Raw genomic sequence first — 22115 nt, 5'->3', positions numbered from 1 at the left:
CTCAAATTATGTATTTGCAGATATTTCTACTTTCAAAGTATTTTTGACCGCAGTTTTATTGGGCGGATTTTAACACGGCAGGTCTCAGTACATCCGCACTTAAAAAAAACTAAATCTTGCGGGGTTCAACCCATTAAATAGGGTTTTTTATAAAAATGTTCTTGAGGTATACATCAATCGAAGTGAAATCACGAGTCCTACGATCCTATAATCAGTTTAGGGCTCCAACTAGCTCGTCCGAAAACAGGGAAATGTCGGCTTCAAAATGTCAGCATCCGGCTTAGTTGAATGCGGTGGAAATATCGAAAAATCATACATTAGAACTATATTGCCAATATGGTGTTCTGCAATTCAGTCGTTGAGCACAAGTCTGTAAATGATGTATTTTAGTCATAAATTAGCAAAAGACAAAACAATTGTTGGCTTCAGCTTATTTTTACCCACTTTTACACCCTCCATCGTTGTATGTTAGTTTTTTCGAAATAATCGTTTCTGACCCCATGAAGTATATATATTCTTGATCAGTGTAAAATTCTAAGACGATCTAGCCATGTCCATCAGTCTGTTGTTATCCCTCTAGCATCTGCAGAAACTGAGCTAGCTGTCCAAAAATTTACACAGAAGTACCAGAGCTATATCAGTCGACGTGTAGGCATATCTCCCATATAACGGTATCTCCAAATTTTCTCAATTTTGAACACGTTTTGAACCGAATTGGCTGTTATTTGATATTTTGGGTTATCATTAGGTATTAAATGTCTGTATCAAAAATTATGAATATTGAACCACTTTTCAGTGTAGCCCCCAAAAAATGATACAATTAAAAATTCCGTATGTTGGAAATTATGGACAAAAGACTTGAAATTTTGCTGTAATTTTTTTGTTTGGGGTACCTCGTATTTTGAGTATTGTTTGATATTTTTCGGTTTACCAAAATTTATTAACATTGGTCCTCGTTTCAGTGCGGCCCCTATACGGTCATCCTCCAATTTACAGTATGTTCAGGGTTATTGGACATTTTTAACACGTTAATAAAGTGAAATTTAAAAATAAGTGTATGCATAGTAAAACAGTATGATGATGTGATTTTTTAATCCTGGTCGTTCAAATTTTATAACGTTTAAGAATTAAATCACTCAATTTTAAATTTATTCATCACATTTATTTGCAATGGTTCTTAGCATGAATTTTATTGAAAATAGTATGAAAACGAAAAAGCTCTCAATTTCTGAACGAATTTCCGTTATAAATCCTTAAAAGTCGTAGAACTATTCAATAATTTTTAGTTATCAGTGGGCCTCCCCCCGAACTGAAATCCAGGCTACGTCCCTGCCCTATACCACAGTGTGGGGAAGAGTATAAAAATTGGTTCTCAAACTGTAACATATTTTGAATCGGAACACAAAGGAATCCTTGTTTCCCCAATTTTATTTTTTGTAATTTAATTTATTGAAAAGAAAAATTGAATTGTTTGAGTACGCTCGGTTTTATATGTGTAGCAGATACTTACCGTAATCCCCAACATAAAAACCAAAGAAAAATTCAACGTCTCCACAACTCCAGGGTTTTACTTAAAAATATCCTTTCAAGTTTTATTTTCTCCGTTTATTCAAAATAAATAATACATCCACATTTATGGTTTGTTTTTTTTTTCTTTCTTTCTCTGTGTTTTCTTTTTCCACTTACATTTAATAAACTTTTATTTCGCTTTACTTCATCATTATTTTCTTAGCTTCAGCTTATCATTGGTTTACCACTACAATTTTTTTTTGTTTTTTTTTTTATTATTTTTCTTTAAGAACTACTGGATTTTCTGGGATTTATCATTTGCTTCCTTTTTGTTTTTGGAAATTTTACAAAAATAGCTTAAGAAGAAACACAGTAAACAAAAGGAGGTGATGAAAAAAAACATAAAAAATTCATTTATTATTATAAACTACTAAAACTAGAAAAAAAAAAAAAAAAACATTACAAAAACACATGACTACTTTATAATAATAATAATAAAAAAAAAAACATATTTCCAAGGAGTTGCTGTGGTAGATGCAGCAGCATCAACTTCCAACTCCCACAGATCCTAATAAACGATGGAATGTGCAGCTTAAGATTACTTGGTTGGTATCCCAAAGAAAGATAGACAGAACGAACGAAGGAACGAATGAAACGAATATGAAGAAACATTTCTATTTGACTACGGCGAAATATATGCTGGTGATGATGAGATGGTGATGGTGATAATGTCTGTCCCCACCAAAGGCCAGGCCGGCCTTGCCATATGTATGTGCTAGCCAGCCCTGACATCCGGTTTGCGTGACACTCATTTTGCTCAACAAAGAGTTGGCTGGTCTCTTTGTCAGAGAAATAAAAAAATATTTCTTATTTTTTTAAACATTTTTTTTCCTTTTTTTCTTTTCTTGAGGCAAAGCTACAGCATGTTTTTTCTCGGTTTTGTTTGGTTTTGTCTTATTCTTAAATGTTTTTTTTTTACTTTTATTCTTCTTCTTATTATTACTATGCTGATTATTTTTCTTCGTCGTATAAAACGTTGCCAGATGTTTGCATACTTATGTGTTTGTATGTATGAAGGTTGTAAGTGATTGATCCAGTGTGTGTGTGTGACAGTGTTGTTGTTATCTATGTATGTGTGAATTATAGCCAAAAAAGCCTTTAGAATTATTTGGCTGTTGTTTTGTTTTCTTTTGTTTTATTAAAAGCGCGTTTTTTCAAAAATTTCATTTCTTTATCTTCTCCGTCATCATCATCATTGATTGGTTTCATTCCTCTTTCTGCATACGAGTTTTTCTTTTTAATTTTTCTCTATCATTTCCCCCTTTTCTTCGTTTTATTCATCATCGGTTTTAAGTTACAAACATAAATTTTGGTTTCTTACGATTACTCATCCATTTATGGATAGACTTAGAACTGTATTGGAAATAAAGAAACGGTAAAGAATAAAAAAAATCGTAATTACAAATCACCACATCTCTGGCAAGGCTCAAATCAGTGTTGCCAACTTACCTTAACAAACAAAAACATTCATCTACTTGGGTGCTAAGGGATGTAAAAATTGTGTATAGGCAGCCCCATTGGGTGAGGCAGCAGTACTCAAAGCCTGTTCCGAGGAATCTGTCATTGGTATGGTAGGAATCATTGGAGGAGCATAATAGGGATATGTGGGACTTATATACTGTGGGTGTGTGTGTGTGTGTGCAAGTTGAAGAGAAGATCAAATATATGTAAGAAAAATTAGGTTAATTGTTGTTAATTGTTGTTAATTTTTTTTTTTTTTTGATTGGTGTGTATGAAAAAAAATAAGAATTTTTATTATTTAAAAAATTGACAAAAAAATATATAATTCAAATTATCACCTGCAAAGGACCCATGGGTGGCATCATAGCTCCATATGGCATTACGGCCTCCGAACCATTCAAATACATTCCGGGACCCTGTAGGGTATTCACAAGATCTGTCTTATATGGCGAAACGCTCAGATGTTGTGGTGAAGAAGCCAATTGTAAATACTGCAAAAGACAAAGTAGAAAAAATAGATTATGTAATGCTTCGGAATGTCCGACCAAATATGAACCCCGTTTTGTTGTATGATTTGTTGCCATTTTAAAGGTAACTTCTGAATGCCTCTCTTATAGAAAACTCTCACAAAAAACTCTTGTAGTCGTCCAATCAGGGTGCGAAGAATGATTAAAATACACTCTTTCTCACGAATGCTAACGGGTGATAATTCGAATGTTTTCAATTTATCGCGAATGATAAAGTTACAATGAATGAACAAGCATTTGCAATCTCTCGCGAATGTTCGCATTGTACGAAAAATTCACGAACGATAAAATTTCGCTGCAAGCGTCGTCGATTCATTCTTTCGCGAGCATTTGTTGCTGAAGAACTTTCTTTTGAAAAACTCAAAAAAAAAAAAACAAATGTTCGCGAATGCTCGCGCGAGCACTGTTAAAAACACATACAAACAACAAAAGAATGTGTGTGTAGCAGAAAGTCTGTGGAATAACAAAACACATGTCCAACAACTATTGAGTTCACGAACGTTTGTTGTTATTGTTGTTGCCGTTTTGAGCAATGATTGTTTTCATTCATGAGAGAATGTCAGAAAGAATTTCAACCACCAAACGAAACGAACGAACGTTGTTGTGTTTGATCTCAATCCTTTGTTATGTGTGTGCGAACATTCTTCGCCATAAACTCATTCTTTAAATGAGCACAAAATGAAAAGAATGTAATTTGAATCATTCGCGAGCGAATTTTTGCGCACCCTGATTTCACAATCCTCTCTAGATACAAATTATTATACCCTTCACCACACTGTGATGCAGGGTATTATGTCTTTGTGCATATGTTTGTAACAGGCAAAAGGAACGAGATAGACACCTGCTTCCTTTTGAGCATATGCATAGAATTACTTTCTGAGTCGATTTATGCATGTCCGTCCGTCCGTCTGTTGATGTTGAATTGTAAACAAAGTACAGATCGCATTTATGATTCAAATTGAATGAATTTTGGCACAGCTCATTTATTTGGCCCAAGGACGAACCCTATTGAAAACTCGGCTCAGATTTAGATATAGCTCCCATATATATTTTCGTCCGATTTTAGGTAAATAGTGCATTAAAGACTCTATATGTCTTTCGATTTGCACGAAATTTGGCACAGAGTACTGAATTGTGTCTAGAATGATGTGTGCTATGTTTCGAGAAAATCGGTTCATATTTAGTTATAGCTCCCATACATAGTTTCGCCCTATTTTAGGTAATTGAAGCACCAAAGTCCCTGTACATCTTTCAATTTGCAAGAATTTTGGCATAGCGTACCAAATTTAGTCAAGTATTATTTGTGTCAAGTTTCGTGAAAATCGGTTCAGATTTAGATATAGCTCCCATATATACAGGGTTGCCCATATTCGACGGACCCATGTTTTTTTAAAAAAAATCAAAGAAAAAAAAATAAAAATTTGGCGGTTGGCAATGTTAATCTTTTAATTTGTTCCAATTAGATTTGTTTACATCAATTTTTGAATATGATATCTCTCAAATGGCCGCCTCTGGCGTTGATGACGTATTGTGCCCTTTTTGCTGCATTTTTCATCGTTTTTGCCAACATTTCGGCCGGAATAGCGGCTATTTCTTAACGAATGTTGTCCTTGAGCTCTTCTACGATCCTTGGCTTATTAACGTAAACCTTTGACTTCAAATATCCCCACAAGAAGAAGTCAGGCGGCGTCAAATCGGGCGAACGCGGTGGTCAGTCCAAATCACCACTTTTCGACATCAAACGGCCCGGAAACAAATTATTCCGATAATCGATTGTTATGCGACTTGTGTGCTGCCTCATACGCTTTCGACGAATAATTGGCATCACAAAATTGGTCATCATGTCGCGATAACGCTCCTGATTGATGGTAACAGCATGGCCATTTTCATTTTGGAAGAAAAACGGCCCAATGACCGTTTTCGCAGTAACGCCGCACCAAACTGTGACTTTTTCGTCATGAAGAGACACTTCTTGAATCTCCTGAGGATTTTCAGTGGCGTAAAAACGGCAATTTTGCTTATTTACGGCCCCACTCAATGTGAAATGGGCTTCATCGGACATGATAATTTTGTTCCAAAATTGCTCGTCATCTTCGGCCATTTCGATGACTCCTTGGGCTCATTCCAATCGACGAGGCTTGTCCGCAGGCAACATTATTTGCGTCAGTTGAATTTTGTACGGGAACAAATGCAAATCAATGCGAATAATCCGATGTAAAGTGGACCGAGCCATGCCCAACTGCTGAGAACGGCATTTTTGGGATGTTCTTGGGGACCTCTCAACACTGGCTCGTACGGCAGCGATATTCTCGGCCGATCGCCTTGGCGACTTTTATATGGCCTCTTCGGATTAGAAAGAGTCTTACCAGTCGAAAATTTTTCGTATAAACGCTTAATGGTGTTCTTAGAAGGCGCATTTCTCAATTTTTTTTTTATGTTTTAAAAGCACGTTGAATTTTCACAATTGGCTTCTTCTGTTGAATGTAAATTTCAACTATTTCAGGGCGCTCGCGTGGCGTGTATTGGTTCATGGTAAAAATCTGCTTGGACTGACGCTTCAAACGTGGTATGTCATTAAGCGATGTGACATCTCTGTCAAAAGTTATGGCGTTGCCAGATGGTCCGTCGAATATGGGCAACCCTGTAGTTTCGCCTGGTTTTAGGTAAATGGTGCTCCAAAGTCCCTGCAAATCTTTTGATTTGCACGAATTTTGGCATAGCGCACGGATTTATGTCTAGAATGATTTGTGATAAGTTTCGTGAAAATTGGTTCAGATTGACATATACCTCCTATATATATTTTCGTCAGATTTTAAGTGAATGGTGAATTAAATACCCATAACTAGGCCGATAGACACGTACTGAAGTTAATATAAATTAATCTCTGGCAAGTTTCCTTGAAATCGGTTCAGATTTAGATATAGCAAAATTCGTGAAAATCGAATGACTTTGGTATACAATTTACATTAAATCGGAGGAAAAAATATATGGGAGCTATATCTAAATCTGAACCGATTTTCACGAAACTTTGCACACATCATTCTAGGCTCAGTTCAGTACGTTATGTCACATTTCGTGCAAATCGAAAGATATATAGGGACTTTGGTACACCATTTACTTAAATCGGTCGAACAAATATATGGTAGCTATATCTAAATCTGAACCGATTTTCTCGAAACTTAACACATATCATTAAAGACTTAATTCAGTACGCTATGCCAAATTTCGTGCAAATCGATAGGGACATTGGTACACCATTTACCTTAAATCGGATGAAAATATATATGGGAGCTATATCTAAATCTGGACCGATTTTCACGAAACTTAACACATATCATTAAATACTCAATTCAGTACGCTATGTCACATTTCGTGCAAATCGAAAGATATATAGGGACTTTCGTGCACCATTTACATGAAATCGGACGAAACTATATATGGGAGCTATATCTAAATCTGAACCGATTTTTCTTAATTTCAATAGGGTTTGTCCTTGGGCCAAATATGTGACCTACGCCAAATTTCATCCAATTTCGATCATAAATGCGACCTGTACTTTGTTTACAATTTAACATGGATAGACAGACGGACGGGCGGACAGACATGCATAAATCGACTTAAAAAGTGATTCTCAAAAGGAACCATGTGTCTATCTCGTTTCCTTTTGCCTGTTACAAACATATGCACAAAGACATAATACCCTGTAACACAGTGCGGTGAAGGGTATAAACAGTGCTGCATACCAGCATATAGTGCTCCAAGTTTCCTCTAAATCGATTTACAAAATTTAGCATAGGTTGCGGTATCATATAGTCGGCCCAGTCCGACTGGTTTATCATTAAATAAATTTTGCAAAGCAAGAAAAAGATGATAATCGCTTGGTGCCAAGTCTGACCTATACGGCGGATGCATTAAAACTTCCCAACCAAGCTCACGAAGTTTATGGCTTGCCACTGTAGATATGTGTGACCTAGCGTTGTTCTGGTGGAATACGACACTTTTCCAGTTGGCCAATTCTGGTCGTTTCTGGTCAATTGCTATCTTCAAACGGCCCAGTTCCTGGCCGTTAATCATGGTTTGGCCACCGTTTGAGGTGCTTCACCGTTCTTTGACAACGATCGTTTTCGCACAGTGTTATCGCATGTGATCCATTTCTCATCTCTAGTCACCATTCGCAGATGGAAAGATTTTTTTCCCCATCCTAATATAATAGTGGCTGGTCAAGAAGGCATTACTTGATACTATGTCGCGCCAAAAAAATATGTTTGTACACCAACATTTTGTTGGTAGGTACAGAAATTCGGTCCCGTTGAACTTAAAGAAGGTATTTTTGATTTTGAGCACTGTGTAGGTTTAAATTTTCCCACGTGTATAACAAATGAATTATGTTCATTGATCCTTGGCAAGAAAAACTCACCTGATTCTCAAATGCCGCAGCTGGCTGTGTAGCTGTTGTAGCCATCATATAACCGGGTATCCATGGAGAACTAGCCAAGGGATAACTACCTATTTGGGGTGTACCAAAACGAGTATAGCCAGCTGTAGTACCATTTTGCTGAGCCCCTGGATCAGGGGTTACAGGTATACTTTCCATACCTGCTGTTCCGGCCGATATATCCAAACGTGAACGATTATTGGGATCACGGGCTTTTAACAAATTCTTCTTGGCCGATGAGCCGCTATCGGCAAACTTAACCACCAATGGATCGTTAGCACCCGGTATTGTAGTACCATTCAAAACTTGTATAATTTGTTCGCATTTTTCACGATTTTCCATGCGAGCGAAACCGACACCTGAATGAATGATATGTGAAAACGGAATGATAGAGAAAAAAACAGAGAGTATTCAATTAACAATTTATTTTCAAAATAGAATATGGTATAAGGTGGATGGGTGAGTGGGTATGTGAGTTCGTGTTCATCCCAATTCAATTTACCTCGAGAATTCAATTGTGCATCACATAGAATCTTGGTCGATACCACGTGTCCGTACTTCGATAACATTTTCTCTAAATCAGTCTCTTTGAAATATGGCGGCAAATTTGTGATGTACAAATTTGTTGGATCCTGTTCTTGTTGCTGTTGTTCGGTTGAATGGTTCGATGGTTCGTTCGTGGGTGGTCATACGTAGTTCAGTGGGTGATTGGATTGAGTTGAGTGGTTGGTGTTAAAAGTTTTATTTTTTTTTTGTTTTGCAAAAACAAATTTACAGTTAGTTAAGAATTATTATAAATGTTTTAAATTTTTTGTTTACTAAGGGGTTAATAGAATTATGTATGATTACATTGTTGTGGGTAATTAGCTACAATTACTTGTGTATTAGTATGTATGTCGCATTTGTAAAATGTGTAGTATGTGTGTGTGTATGTTATTGTTATTATGAGTTATGTATGTATGTTTTTTTGGTTGTATCTACAAAACACTACTCAACTTTTGGTAAGAAAAACAGAACAAATGTTATCTAAGGCCGGTCCATGTCTACTCAAAATTACATTATTTAAATCTCAGTTTCTATGGGGTTGTTTTTTTATTTTCAATAACAAAATATAATTTCTATAGTTTCTCATTAAATAAGTAATACTTTTCAACTAGACTAGAAAACTATACACCATACCCATTTGAAAAAAAAAACATTTTTGTTTGGCAACTGTATTAGTTTTTTGGTAGTATTTTTTTTTTTCAAATTAGACATCAATTTAATGATATACAAAATCAGAGAAAGAGAACCTAATTATTGAATTGTAATTGTGGGTATGGAGTTGGTATAATATATATTTAATACTGCTTTTTATATATATTTTTTCAATGTTTATTTAATATATTATAATAACATGTTGTGATCTAGTTTACGATCTTGCAATTCAAAAACAAAATTATACAATCTTGTTGATGGAAACGGTATATGAAATTAAATAAAGAAAACATTTCAATTATAAGGAATATAGAATATAGCAAATATTCATACTACAATCAGGATGGTGAAGCATATGGGGCACCATAAGCAAATTATTTATATAAATCAAAACCAGTATTTTTGATTCCAAATATTACTTAATTTTATTTAAATACTGATGCTAACATTTCTAATATTTTTTCTGAGAATTTTTAAAATCAATCGCCCGCGCACCTTTGGGTTATATTGGTTATTCATAACACATAAACATAGATTTAGCTAATAGTTTTACTAATTGCCTGGCGAATTTACCCCATTATATTTTTATATTTTGCATATTTAAATTATTTTGGGTATATAGAATAGACATAAAGATAATTTCTATTTTCAAAATCCCGTTTGCAGTTTATATTCCGCAACTCTGTATATTTTGCTCCTCGTTTTATTTAAAACCAGTAAGGAAAGTAGTAAAGTCGGACTGGGCCGACTATATGATACCCTTCACCACTTTGTCAGGGAAACTTGACAGAGTCTAATTTATATTACATCAGTACGTTGTGCCAATCGGCCTAGCGATGTATCTTTTCACGAAGCTTAGCAACATCATTTTAGACTTAAATTTTACAGTACCCTATACCAAAATTCGTGAAATCGAAATATATATTGGGACATTGGTGCACCAATTATATAAAATCGGACGAAAATATATATGAATATATTTATGAACCGATTTTCACGAAACTTAGCACACGTCATTCTAGATTTAATTTAGTACACTATGACAAATTTCGTGCAAATCGAATGATTTTCAGAGACTTTGATGCACCAATTACTTAAAATCGGATGCAAATACATATGGCAGCTATATCGATTTTCACGAAACTTTGCACACCTCATTCTAGACTTAATTCAGTACGCTATGCCAAAAATTAAAATATTTCCAGGGACTTTGGTGCACCAATTACCCAAAATCGGGTGAAACTATATATGTTAGCTAGATCTAAATCTGAACCGATTTTCATGAAACTTAGCCACATCATTCTAGACGCAATTCAGTACGTTATGCCAAATTTCGGGCAAATCGAAAGATATGTAGGGTCTTTGGTGCACCAATTACCTTAAATCGGATGAAAATATATATGGGAGCTCTAAATCTGAACTGATATTCACAAAACTTTGCACACATCATTCTAGACCTTATTCATTACGCTGTGCCAAATTTCGTGCAAATCGAAAGATATATAGGGAATTTAGTGGACTATTTACTTAAATCGGGCGAAGCTATATATGGGAGCTATATCTAAATCTAAACCGATTTTCACGAAATTTTGCACACATCATTCTAGACTTAATTTAGTACGCTGTGCCAAATTTCGTGCAAATCGAAAGATATAAAGGGACTTTGGTACACCATTTACCTTAAATCGGACGAAGATATATATGGCAGCTATATCTAAATCTGAACCGATTTTCACAAAACTTTGCACACATCATTCTAGACCTTAATCATTACGCTGTGCCAAATTTCGTGCAAATCGATGGATATATAGGGACTTTGGTGCACAATTTACCTTAAATCGGACGAATATATATATATATATATATATATATTTTTACCTGTTACAAACATATGCACAAAGACATAATACCCTGTACCACAGTGTGGTGAAGGGTATAAAAAATATTACTTATAATTAATTGTTACTATCACAAATTCGAATGTAGAGAAGACAAAACGCAATAAGATCGTAATCTAGATCACAGCCTATCTAAAATGAAGTTCAATATACATTTTATTAATTTTATAAATATTTACTATTGAACAGAATAATAAAAAAATATTCCTATCTACAATAACAACTCTACATAATTAAAAAAAAATAATTAAATCCTTAATCCGATTGGGGTTGTAATATATCGAACCCAAAATATGTTTTGTATTTTTTATATAATATATATAAAAAATTGATAAAAAATGCATTTCCACCACAATCTATGATTCAGTCGAATGAAAACTTAATCATTTCCAGGGTAATTTTTTTTCCGTAAATTATATGCAATCATGATATCCCATCAGGTTCATAATCGTCATCACAGCTTCAAAACTGTCTACTATAGGTGACAATTCCCAAACCCTGGTCAGCCTATCAGCACTATTATAGTATTACTGGAAATCACAGTACATACTGGAAACCATGGTAATAAACCGTAGTAATACAGGAAACTATTATAACAAATTTACTGATTTTAGTACAATTTACAAAATTTTTAGAAGTGCCCAATAATCACCTCTCACTAAAAGAGGTTAGCCACCGAATTTCAAATTTATAGTTTTGTTCGTTCACCTAGCATTCCAAAAAGAAATCCATTAAGAAAATGTCGATAAAATCAGAGAGATTATCGAAGTTGACCGGCATGTTAGCAGTCATAAAATCGCCAAGGAGCTAAAAATCTAACATAAAACTGTTTTAAACTATTTACACGAAGCTGCATTCAAAAAGAAGATCGATGTTTAGGTACCACACCTATTAACAGAAAAACTAGGATGGATAGAATTTCCATGTGCGAAGCCAAACGGAATATCATACACCCATTTCTTAAACGGATGGTGACTGGAGATGAGAAATGGATTACATACAATAACCCTGTGCGAAAACGATCGTGACCAAAGAGCGGTGAAGCACCTTAAACGGTGGCCCAACCAGGACTAACGACCAGGAAGATTCTGCTATGCATTTGGTGGGACTGGAAGGGGATTATTTTTGATGAGTTACTTCCATATGCCCAAACGCTAAATTCTGATCTCTACTGTCAATAACTGGACCGTTAGAAGATAGCAATTGACCAGAATTGGCCATCAGGAGAGGTGTCGTGTTCCACCAGGACAACGATATGCCACAAACGACGGGAGTTTGGGTGGAAAGTTTTAATGCATCCGCCATACAGTCCGGACTTGGCACCAAGCTATTATCGTCTTTTTCTTGCATCGCAAAATTTTTTTATGATAAAAAAATTGGTATCTAGGGAGGATTGTAAAAATCGAAACAATTGGTCTTGTCATGCGGTGACTGTTATGCTTGAGCAATGAATTACGGACAATTCTAGGAGGTACGCCACAACATATTTGGCTTAAGCCACCCCCTCCCATTCACGGTTTCAAAAAAAAATTAATTTTGTATTTGAATTTAATTCAAACCTACACTAATTCAAGAATGTCCCTATAAATTTTCAAGTGAAAATCTCACCAATTTTTGAAGATATAGCCGATATAGTCCTTAAATCATCGGAAAATTCGTAAAACAAACAAAAGAAGACAATGGCTCAAACTAACGACATTTCGACCGGTCAAAACGTGTTATTGATGGCATATCCGCCATACGAAACTTATATCGCCGGCAAGCTTTGAAAATCAATGTACTGGAGGTGCCGCATTGTTATCTATGCAAGGATCGGACAAAAGTGGAAAATAGTGGTGAAAACATACGAATATCGATTTTTTTTATTTTCGAGGACCCTCTATAAATTGTTATGAGCGGCATTTTTGTGGAAAATTTGGAAAAAAAATTATTTATTTTGCTTTATTTATTTCAAGAAAATATGGACGAAAAATACGCACAAGGACTCGAGATAGATGATATGTTTTACAAAAAATATCCCTCTAACTATTTGATTGAAGGCATGTCATCTCAAAAATATACTCCGATAGGCCCAAAGTTATAAATCCAATCCGTACCTTGACACGGTTATATTTAAATCGTAGATGCGATTTCGGAACAATTTTCGACATAAATAGAACATATCAAGTAACGACATTTGTAAGCCATATGGCCCAAAATGCCTTATGAGCCGCTTAACCAACGGCTGAACACTTCGCATAATGGTGGAAATGTAGCATCTCTCTGACTTTCCTTTTCATTGCAACTTCGATCATGTAGCTCATCTCGAAGGGGAAATAAACAGAAAGTTATAAATCGTTTAGTTCATCACGACATAACTGAAAAACTTTATCTATGGCGAATTTGCCCTTCTGGACCCTTAATATACTCGCCAAGGTCTATCATACACAGAGGACATTTTCACCCCCCAAAATATTGTAGCACAGTAAAAAACCGTTTTTCCTGCGGGGTCGTTATTTTTTAAGGTGGTGTCAAGGTTGGATATCGTCCAGATATCAATATTTGTGCTTTTTGATTTTAAATTACACTAAAAATATCATAGATAGTGGAGGAAATTGGCTGATTAAACAAAAAATAATAAATATACTAAAGGTAAGGAATGAGTATAGAACAAACACAAGAAATTCTATGTTAAATAAGACTTATATAAAATATAAACCAGTAAGGAAAGTAGTAAAGTCGGACTGGGCCGACTATATGATACCCTTCACCACTTTAAGTATATTCTACATATGTCTCCTAACAGACTCCGATTTTTCAAAAGAACATTGACATGGAATTGAAAAAACTTTCGGACAAGTTCATTTCATTCGGACAAATTTAGAGTCGTTTGCGTAAAATGGGACAAATTTTGTAAATCGATTGTATGATACGTTTTGTGTCAACCAATGCAAGTTTAGATAAATACTCCAACGAACATACAACTGGGAGCCATATCTAAATCTGAACCGTTTTCAACAAAATTATATGTCAATCGTACAAACATTGGGTCTTTAGTGCACACTTTAAATAAAATCGAAGGAAAATATATGTATGGGAGCTATATCTAAATCAGAACCGATTTTTACGCAGCTCAGCAAACTTCACTCTAGACTCAATTCAGTACGCTATGCCAAATTTCGCGCAAACCGAAAGATATATAGGTACTTTGGTGCACTATTAACATAAAATCGCACGAAACTATATATGGTACATATATGTAAATCTGAACCGATTTTCACGAAACTCGGCACACATCATTCTAGACTTAATATAGTACGCTGTGTCAAATGTCGTGCAAATCGAAAGATATATAGGGACTTTGGTGCACCATTTACATAAAATCCGACGAAACTATATATGGGAGCTATATCTAAATCTCAACCGATTTTCACGAAACTCGGCACACATCATTCTAGGCTTAATTCAGTACGCTATGTCAAATTTCGCGCAAATCGAAAGATATATGGGGACTTTGGAGCACCATTTACATAAAATTGAAAAAAACTATATATGGTAGTTATATTTAAATCTGAACCGATTTTCACGAAACTCGGCACACATAATTCTAGACTTAATTGAGTACGCTGTGTCAAATTTCGTGCAAATCGAAAGATATATAGGGACTTTGGTGCACCATTTACATAAAATCGGACAAAAAAATATATGGGAGCTATACCTAAATCTGAAACGTTTTTCTCCAATTTCAATAGGGTTCGTCCTTGGGCTAAACCAATGGGCTGTGCCAAATTTCATCAAATTCGGATACTTTGCTCACAAAAATACATGGACGGAAGGACGGACATGGATACATCGACTCAGAATGTGATTCTATGCATATTCTAAAAAGGAACCATGGGTCTATCTCGATTCCTTTTGCCTGTTACAAACATATGCACAAAGACATAATACCCTGTACCACAGTGCGGTGAAGGGTATAAAAAGTTAATTATGGATAATATCAAACATTTGTGATGAGGACATTTCAGGCTTAAAAAAATCGAAATTTTTAATTAAGGGGACCCCCCCATTCTCGGGGTCAAAATGAAAATCTCAAGAACTCTTGAAGATATAGCCGAATTATTGTGTCAGCATCAAGTGACGGCTAAAGGGCTTCTCAAACTTTAAACGCGTTCTTCTGTAAACATTTTTTTTTGCGAATGGCGGGCACGATAACTCAAAAACTAATAACCCAATCGATTTCAAATTTTTACACGTTTCTCTGTGAGTGTATAGCTATCGTATGAACTAGGATAAAGCCAATCGGTGAAGATGTTCCTTATTTTTTAACTCGGTTTTTGGTAAAAAATCGGCGATTTTCCAAAAATATTTTTTCAAAGGTGCCCCATTTTGTTAATTTTAGAGCGAAGTCAATAATCCTAGTTCATACGAGAGCCAGACATATACTCTTTCTAACACCGTTGGAATTTTCGGATTCCGATGTTCCAGTGAGGAGTTATCGTGCCCGCCATCAAAAATAAGGACTTTTCTTTAATTACAAAAAACAACAACAAAACTTTTTTGTAAATTATTTTTCTTCTATTTTAAATCTTCAAAGATACAAATCTTAACAAGCATTGGTATTGATTTACCAGCCCATTGAAAATCTTGAAAAATTAAAATCAAGAATGGGGGGGGGGGGGTTTCCATTAGTTAATAATTTTTACGGAGCTCATCACGAATGTAAGTTTGTATAGAAATATATGTAATTCTAAGAAATACAATTAATATATAAAACAACTCTAATAATTTTTGGTTGATTCTAATTGGTTCTAAAGACAAAACTTTTCAGTACAGTTACCAAATTAAGTGAGAACTCGCTATTGTTGAAATACAATTGTAACGAAATACCTTTCATTCGTTCATCATTAGATTGTGAAACTGAGTAGAATTTTGGTTTTCATTATTTCGTTTCGGTTTCTTTTTTTTAATTTTGTCTTTGAGTTTTATGTTTACGTTGGTCTCCTAAAAAAATTAGCACATAACAACAAACAAAAAAGTCCTCCTGTAAATGACTGCCTTGACGTTCGAAGCGTTAGTGATAAAAGGAAGTAATGTAATATTGGTGATATTGTCGTACAGCGTCCATAAAAAAACGAAAATAACAAAAAAGTGGAGAGCATAGAATCCAACAAAATTCTAACCAAGTCTATTACAAAGAATTGTCTGTTCTTCGTTACGTTGTGGTTCATTTGATACATCCTTTGCGTCCGTTTGCGTCTTTGTTAGTCTTAGCTGGTCCGTTAGATTGGTTTGGACCCTTGGTTTTTGGTTCTAATTATACATAGGTTATTCTCGTTCTTTTTTTCTTTTTTTTTTGTTCTTATCAAGCATGCAATACAAATAAACAAAAAAGTAGTGTACAGGGAAACAAAAACGAAACAAACATAAAACTGAAGGCAACGTGATAAATGAAAACTGAAAAAGGAGGAATAAAAACAACGTACTATGGCCGGCCTAATGAGCACCCAAACACCCACTTTTGCCATTTGTGCTTTAATGCCTTTAGCTTGAAGAGATTTAACGGCATTCTCAGCATATGCCGGTGATTCGAAATCTACAAAGCCGTAACCTGAAAATAAGTACCAAAAAAAAAAAACAGAGAGAAGGACAAATCCACAAAACAATAATAAAGAAAAAAAGAAGAAAAAATAGTATCAGAAGTATGTGAGAGATAAGTTTTTGTTTTGGTTTTTTTTTGCAATATTTTTTTTGTGGTTTTGTTCGGTTGAGAGGTAACAGAATAAAAAACAATGGAAAAAAATAACAAAGTTTCATTATGAATCTTTATGAGAAGATAAAAATTACGTTAATGATAAAACAAAGTTAAAACCGAGCATAAAAGACGTCCGTAGCAGAAGCACGTTTTCAACTTACCTTTACATTTTTTTGTTGTCTTATCAAATATAGCTTTGGCCGAAACTATAGTACCATATCTGTAAGGAGAAAATGAGAAGAAGAACAAACGGCGATAAAAAGAAAGTTATGTTATTGTCAATAATAAAAATAATAACAAAAAATGCATGTACGCATTTATGATGAATATAAGCTCTTAAGCTACTGAAGTTTAATTTATTATTGCGGTACTTCAACTTTGAAAAATTTTTTTCTATAAAATTTAGGGAATAATTAAATTTATATTAAAGACCTAATCGACCATTGACACTCTCTTTCTGTAGAAATTTAATTTTTTTGCAGTAAATATGTTTTACAATCTCCAATAACAGAATGCGACCAATAACAGAATGCCAAAAATAGAACGGAGCTAACTAAATTTGATTAGATGTTGAAAATGTCTTCAAATTTAAATTTTCATCCTCAACAAACACAGAATATTAAAATATATATATATATATATATATGAGCAATATTGCCAATTTTTTAATATTCCACTTTCAAAAAATTTGCTTTTTTGTTTTTGTGGTAGATCAATGATGTTCGGTACACACATATAGAAAAATGTTCTGACTCCGAAACCGTTTGCGATCAAATTTTTGGTTGATGCGCTTAAAAGTTATCGAGGTTTTAGTTTGGGCATAGGAAAAAATTCTTAAAATTACGTGGTTTATTAAATTGACCAACAACGTTCATATATATCTTCCTTCGTAAAATAAGAATATGAATATATTATAATACTCGCGAAAAAGTAGCATATCTTCGCGAAATATAAGAAAAATAATAATAAAATTAGGAGATTAAGTCAATATTTCCATTATATTTATGACATTTATCATCCTAAAAGTTAATTTAAAAATACCTACATAATCTAAACACCATAATGAATCAAATGCTTTCAAAATCACACAAGTCTGTGTAGTGGTTTGTAAATTACAGCGAAAACAAAACAAAATATTGAGAGAAAATATTTGTTTTTGGTTCGAAGAAAAAATTTAATCATATTTATTTTTTAATTTTATACAAGAGATTTCAGAAAAAATGTTAGGGTTATTCTTATATTTTACACGAATTTCGCAGAAAAATTTACATTTATAAAAATAATCACTTTTTGTGTATAAGCGGATTATAGCATAACCCTTCCGATAAATCTTGGGGTTCTATAATGTAGGAATAAATCTTGAAATAAAACTATATTATGAAATATACATTTTAAATTGCGTCTAAATCGCGTAATTCTGAAAATCATTTGATGCGCATGCGGTTTCCAGGAAGTACTGCAGTTTATCTTCCAATCCATATATATTTTGAGAAATTTCATTTGACGGCTAAGATGTACTACATGTTGCATTGAAGTACCTAAAAACTCGTAAAAAGCGAATAATTTCCGAAAACTCCATACGCCATTAACGCGCATCCAATTTCGGTGTGCATCCTACAAAAATACATCGATCTATACCGATTTTAAACGCGGTCCATTAAGAACCATGGATGACCCAGCATAATCTATTTTTGAGATAAATGCTCTCTTTTCGCAAAAGTACAAAATCCGTAATAGGTCATTTATTGAAACGGAAATTATTCACAGAAAACGCAAATAAATCCTCGATATTTTCAAAAACATTTTTTACCAAATTTTCTTGTTTTTGGAAGGCCAGTTCCCGCCGTTCTAGTAGATGGATTTTCACGAAGAAGACTTTATATACTCCGAAACGTAAAAATCCTTATTGATCGCGGGTACCCATATCATTCAGTTGACAGACCTAAGAATTTGGCCCGAAACATAGGTTTTTTAGAAATTTGATCGCACAAAATTTTCACCATCGGATGAGTATTACTTTGAAGCTGTACATACTACATACACAAAATACATATCAAATTACGCAGATTCGCGACTACAATAATCTTATAATCGATTTTAAGAAATTCCTGTTTACGTATTAAAGCTAGAAGTAAAATTAAAAAAAACACTCGAAATCGAGCTTCAAAATGTCAGCATCATTTAAAGGTAGATGCAGTTGAAATTTTGAAAAATGATACATAAGAGGCGTAGTCTCCAATTTGTTGGCTTCTAGTTTTACATTGACACGAAGACCGTGAAATGAGTGGCTTAGTCACAAATCGATAGAGAACATAAAAAACTGGTTCGCATCAACCTACTTTTACATATTTTTACATTAAAGTAGACACAGCTTCCACCCAAATAAAATTTGGAGGCCAATATGATGAATAGTTTGCAACGACAAATTAATTAAGCCAATACTATTCACATTTTTTCATATACTTAAGTAATTCCCGAGTTATAAAGGGGTGAACCTCCGCTTCAGCTATGTTAAAAAATTGGCAATATTGCAATGACACAACGTAGTTGATTACAATGTGAAAGAAAATCGAAGTCGTGAACTGGGGTGGGAAGCCCTCGGCTGGTATATTATAAACACAGAAAGACGCAGGTACTATAATATGAGGCTGTGCAAAAAATCTACCAATATTAATAGTTTGTTTTTTTTTTGCACAAAGATTTGTTATCTAAGGTAATCAAAAAAAAAAAAAAAAAAATCCACATTACTGCCAATTCGATTGACGAAGTGCATAAACCTCCTAAAATAACGGAATTTGAGAGAGACCGTTATATGGGAGATTTCGGGAGACCGTTATATGGTTTGAGTATAAATATTGAAAATTGTTTGTATGATGATGTGTCTCCCAATGAAAACTTAACATTCCAACGTCCCTAAACTCCCCAAAATACCGAATAATTTGTGGTACCATTATATGAAAAACAAAAATACCGAAAAATTCAGAGTACCGTTTTATGGGGTCTAACGATCGTTGCCAAACATCCTAGGAGTAGTAATAATGTATGTGCAAAATTTCAAAGCTCAATAGACAGACGGTCATGCATAAATCGGCATAGAATTTTATTTGGATCATGAGTAGATATGGGGTCTCCGGTGAATATTTCGTGGTGTTGTAAACGGAATGGTAAATTTAATATGGTGGTGATGGTGGGGGTTTAATAAGCTTTATATATGTTTAGCTGTTTATAGCTGTTACAGGTTACTTTTGAGACGACATTTATGCAGTCAAATTGAATGTGGAATATTTTTGTTAAACATATCGACCTTTTTCTGGAATCGTAATTTTTAATCATCAAATATTTTGAAAAATTCGCTCATAAGATTTTAGATAGACCAGAAATCGATATCAGCATGTTTTCATCGTTTTTTTCACTTTTACATAAAATAATAAATAAACCAGTAAGGAAAGATCAAAGTCGGACGGAGCCAATTATATGACACCCTTCATCACTTCAAGTACATACAAGAGATGATAATGTGTAAGTAGAAGAGACATAACATGTTTGAAATACCATTGAAATGAAATCGGGCGAAAAATAATTGTGATCTACATAGATATTTGAACGAATAAAATCCATACACATACCGTTCTGAAATCTATTAAAATGTTAACGTCAGTCGGGCAGACTTTTTGGTGTAACATTTGTATGAAATCCTGCAAAATTATGTATATGAGCTATAAGTAAATCTGAACCAATTTCAACAAAACTTCACCGACATCAAACTATACTTAATTCAGTACGTTGTGCAAAAAATTGTTTCAATCGAACAAATTTTGGGAGTTTGGTGCACCAATTAGGTAAAACTGGGAGCTATATCTAAATCTGAACCGATTTTTTTTTCCAATTTCAATAGGGTTCCTCCTTTGGCCAAATAAGTGACTTGTGACAAATTTCATCCAAATCGGATTATAAATGCGACCTGTACTTTGTTTACAATTTAACGTCAACAGATGGACGGACGGGCATGCATAAATCGACTCAGAAATACATATTCTCAAAGGAACCATGGTTCTATTTTGTTTCCAATGTGGTGAAGGGTATAAAATTACGAATAAATTGTAAAGAAATTAACGAACTACTGATTAATTTAAAATCGCACCTCTTGCTGGCAAACCCTGTTCCATTAACAGATTATCTATACACAGAATACATTCTCAAGCAGTTACTTCATAAAACACATTGTTTGCGGTTTTTATACATTGAAGATATCGCGTGTGAAGTATTTTTCATATATTCATTTCTAAAACTAAGTATAACGACTAAATAATATTGGCTATACTCACTCTGAACATAATATAACTAAATCTTTATCAGTCGTTCCCTCGGGCAAGCCGCGTATATAGACATTTGTTTTTGACAGCTGATCTGAACCGGCTTGTTGGTATTGCTGTTGATGCTGCTGCTGTTGTTGTTGTTGCTGTTGAGGTTGTTGCTGATGCGACTGTTGATGTGGATGATGTAGGTGCTGTTGTTGCGTATCAGTCGTTACCTGTGGTTGTTGTAAATGTTGCTGATATTGTTGGAGTTGAGCTGGTGGTGGCTGTGTGCCATTCAATGTGGTGGGACCCATCGCTGTTACTGCTGTGTTGGTGTTGCTGTTGTTGTGGTTGTTGTTGCTGTGATGGTGTGGATGCTGATGATGTTGCGGTTGTTGATAGTGTTGTTGTGAATGTGGATGATGTGTTGCTGTTGTTGTTCCTGATGGGTGTCTGTTCTTAATCGAATTTTGACCCAGACCCGTTGTTGCTGTAACTGATGAGGGAGTTGTTCCTGCTGTGGCACCGTTAACAATGGGATTGTTTGTATTTAAGACCTGATTTGTGTTTGCAGTGGAAAATGAAGATTGTTGTTGTTGATTGAAATTTTGTTGATTCGTTAGCAATACTGTTGCTGGATGCTGATGCTTGTTGTTGTTGTTATTTTGGTTTTGATTGTTATATCCAGTTGGATTAGTAAATGGCGAATGCTGCTGAAAGCAGAAAGAAAAAGAGAAAGAATAAAAAATCAATTGGATTTATTTGCTGGGGAATGGTGATTTCTTTGTTATAGCTAGGCCTAGATAGGCAAAGGGTCAAATAACTTTTAATGAGTTCAGCAATTACTTGTTGTTGTATTTCTCTTAAGTTGTAATCCTTGACGTTTTGGTCTATTACTTTGGGCTGGAGGGATTAACAACGTAGTTTTTTGTTAATTTTGACGATAGGCAAATCTGATGAACTAAATTTTATTAGTAAATAAATAAGTTTTCTATA

General features: G+C 34.4%; 1 protein-coding gene across 1 annotated transcript; it reads right to left on the bottom strand.

Annotated features, from left to right (window-relative positions):
* Positions 1 to 2797: 2797 nt before the first annotated feature.
* LOC133337738 (protein alan shepard-like) lies at positions 2798 to 21505 on the bottom strand. The gene is made up of 8 exons (XM_061545944.1): positions 21147 to 21505; positions 16983 to 17041; positions 16553 to 16677; positions 8495 to 8636; positions 7975 to 8351; positions 3369 to 3521; positions 3019 to 3187; positions 2798 to 2922 (listed from the first exon to the last, which is right to left on the bottom strand). The coding sequence occupies exons 1-7, from the start codon at positions 21431 to 21433 to the stop codon at positions 3041 to 3043; spliced, it is 1290 nt and encodes a 429-aa protein (XP_061401928.1). The 5' UTR covers positions 21434 to 21505; the 3' UTR covers positions 2798 to 2922; positions 3019 to 3040.
* Positions 21506 to 22115: the final 610 nt, after the last annotated feature.

This window comes from Musca vetustissima, unplaced genomic scaffold (genome assembly GCF_032173495.1).
Source record: "Musca vetustissima isolate MV318-11 ecotype Yass unplaced genomic scaffold, APGP_CSIRO_Mvet_v1 utg43155, whole genome shotgun sequence".
Taxonomy (NCBI): domain Eukaryota; kingdom Metazoa; phylum Arthropoda; class Insecta; order Diptera; family Muscidae; genus Musca; species Musca vetustissima.
This window is presented reverse-complemented; position numbering and strand designations above follow the sequence as displayed.

Bases quoted from the DNA above. Each gene is read 5' to 3' on its own strand.
- LOC133337738 (XM_061545944.1), bottom strand. From the start codon at position 21,433: ATGGGTCCCACCACATTGAATGGCACACAGCCACCACCAGCTCAACTC. The intron at 17,042-21,146 runs GTGAGTATAGCC...TTCTCCTTACAG, and splicing joins TTAGTTATATTATGTTCAGA to ATATGGTACTATAGTTTCGG. The intron at 16,678-16,982 runs GTAAGTTGAAAA...ACTTATTTTCAG, and splicing joins GACAACAAAAAAATGTAAAG to GTTACGGCTTTGTAGATTTC.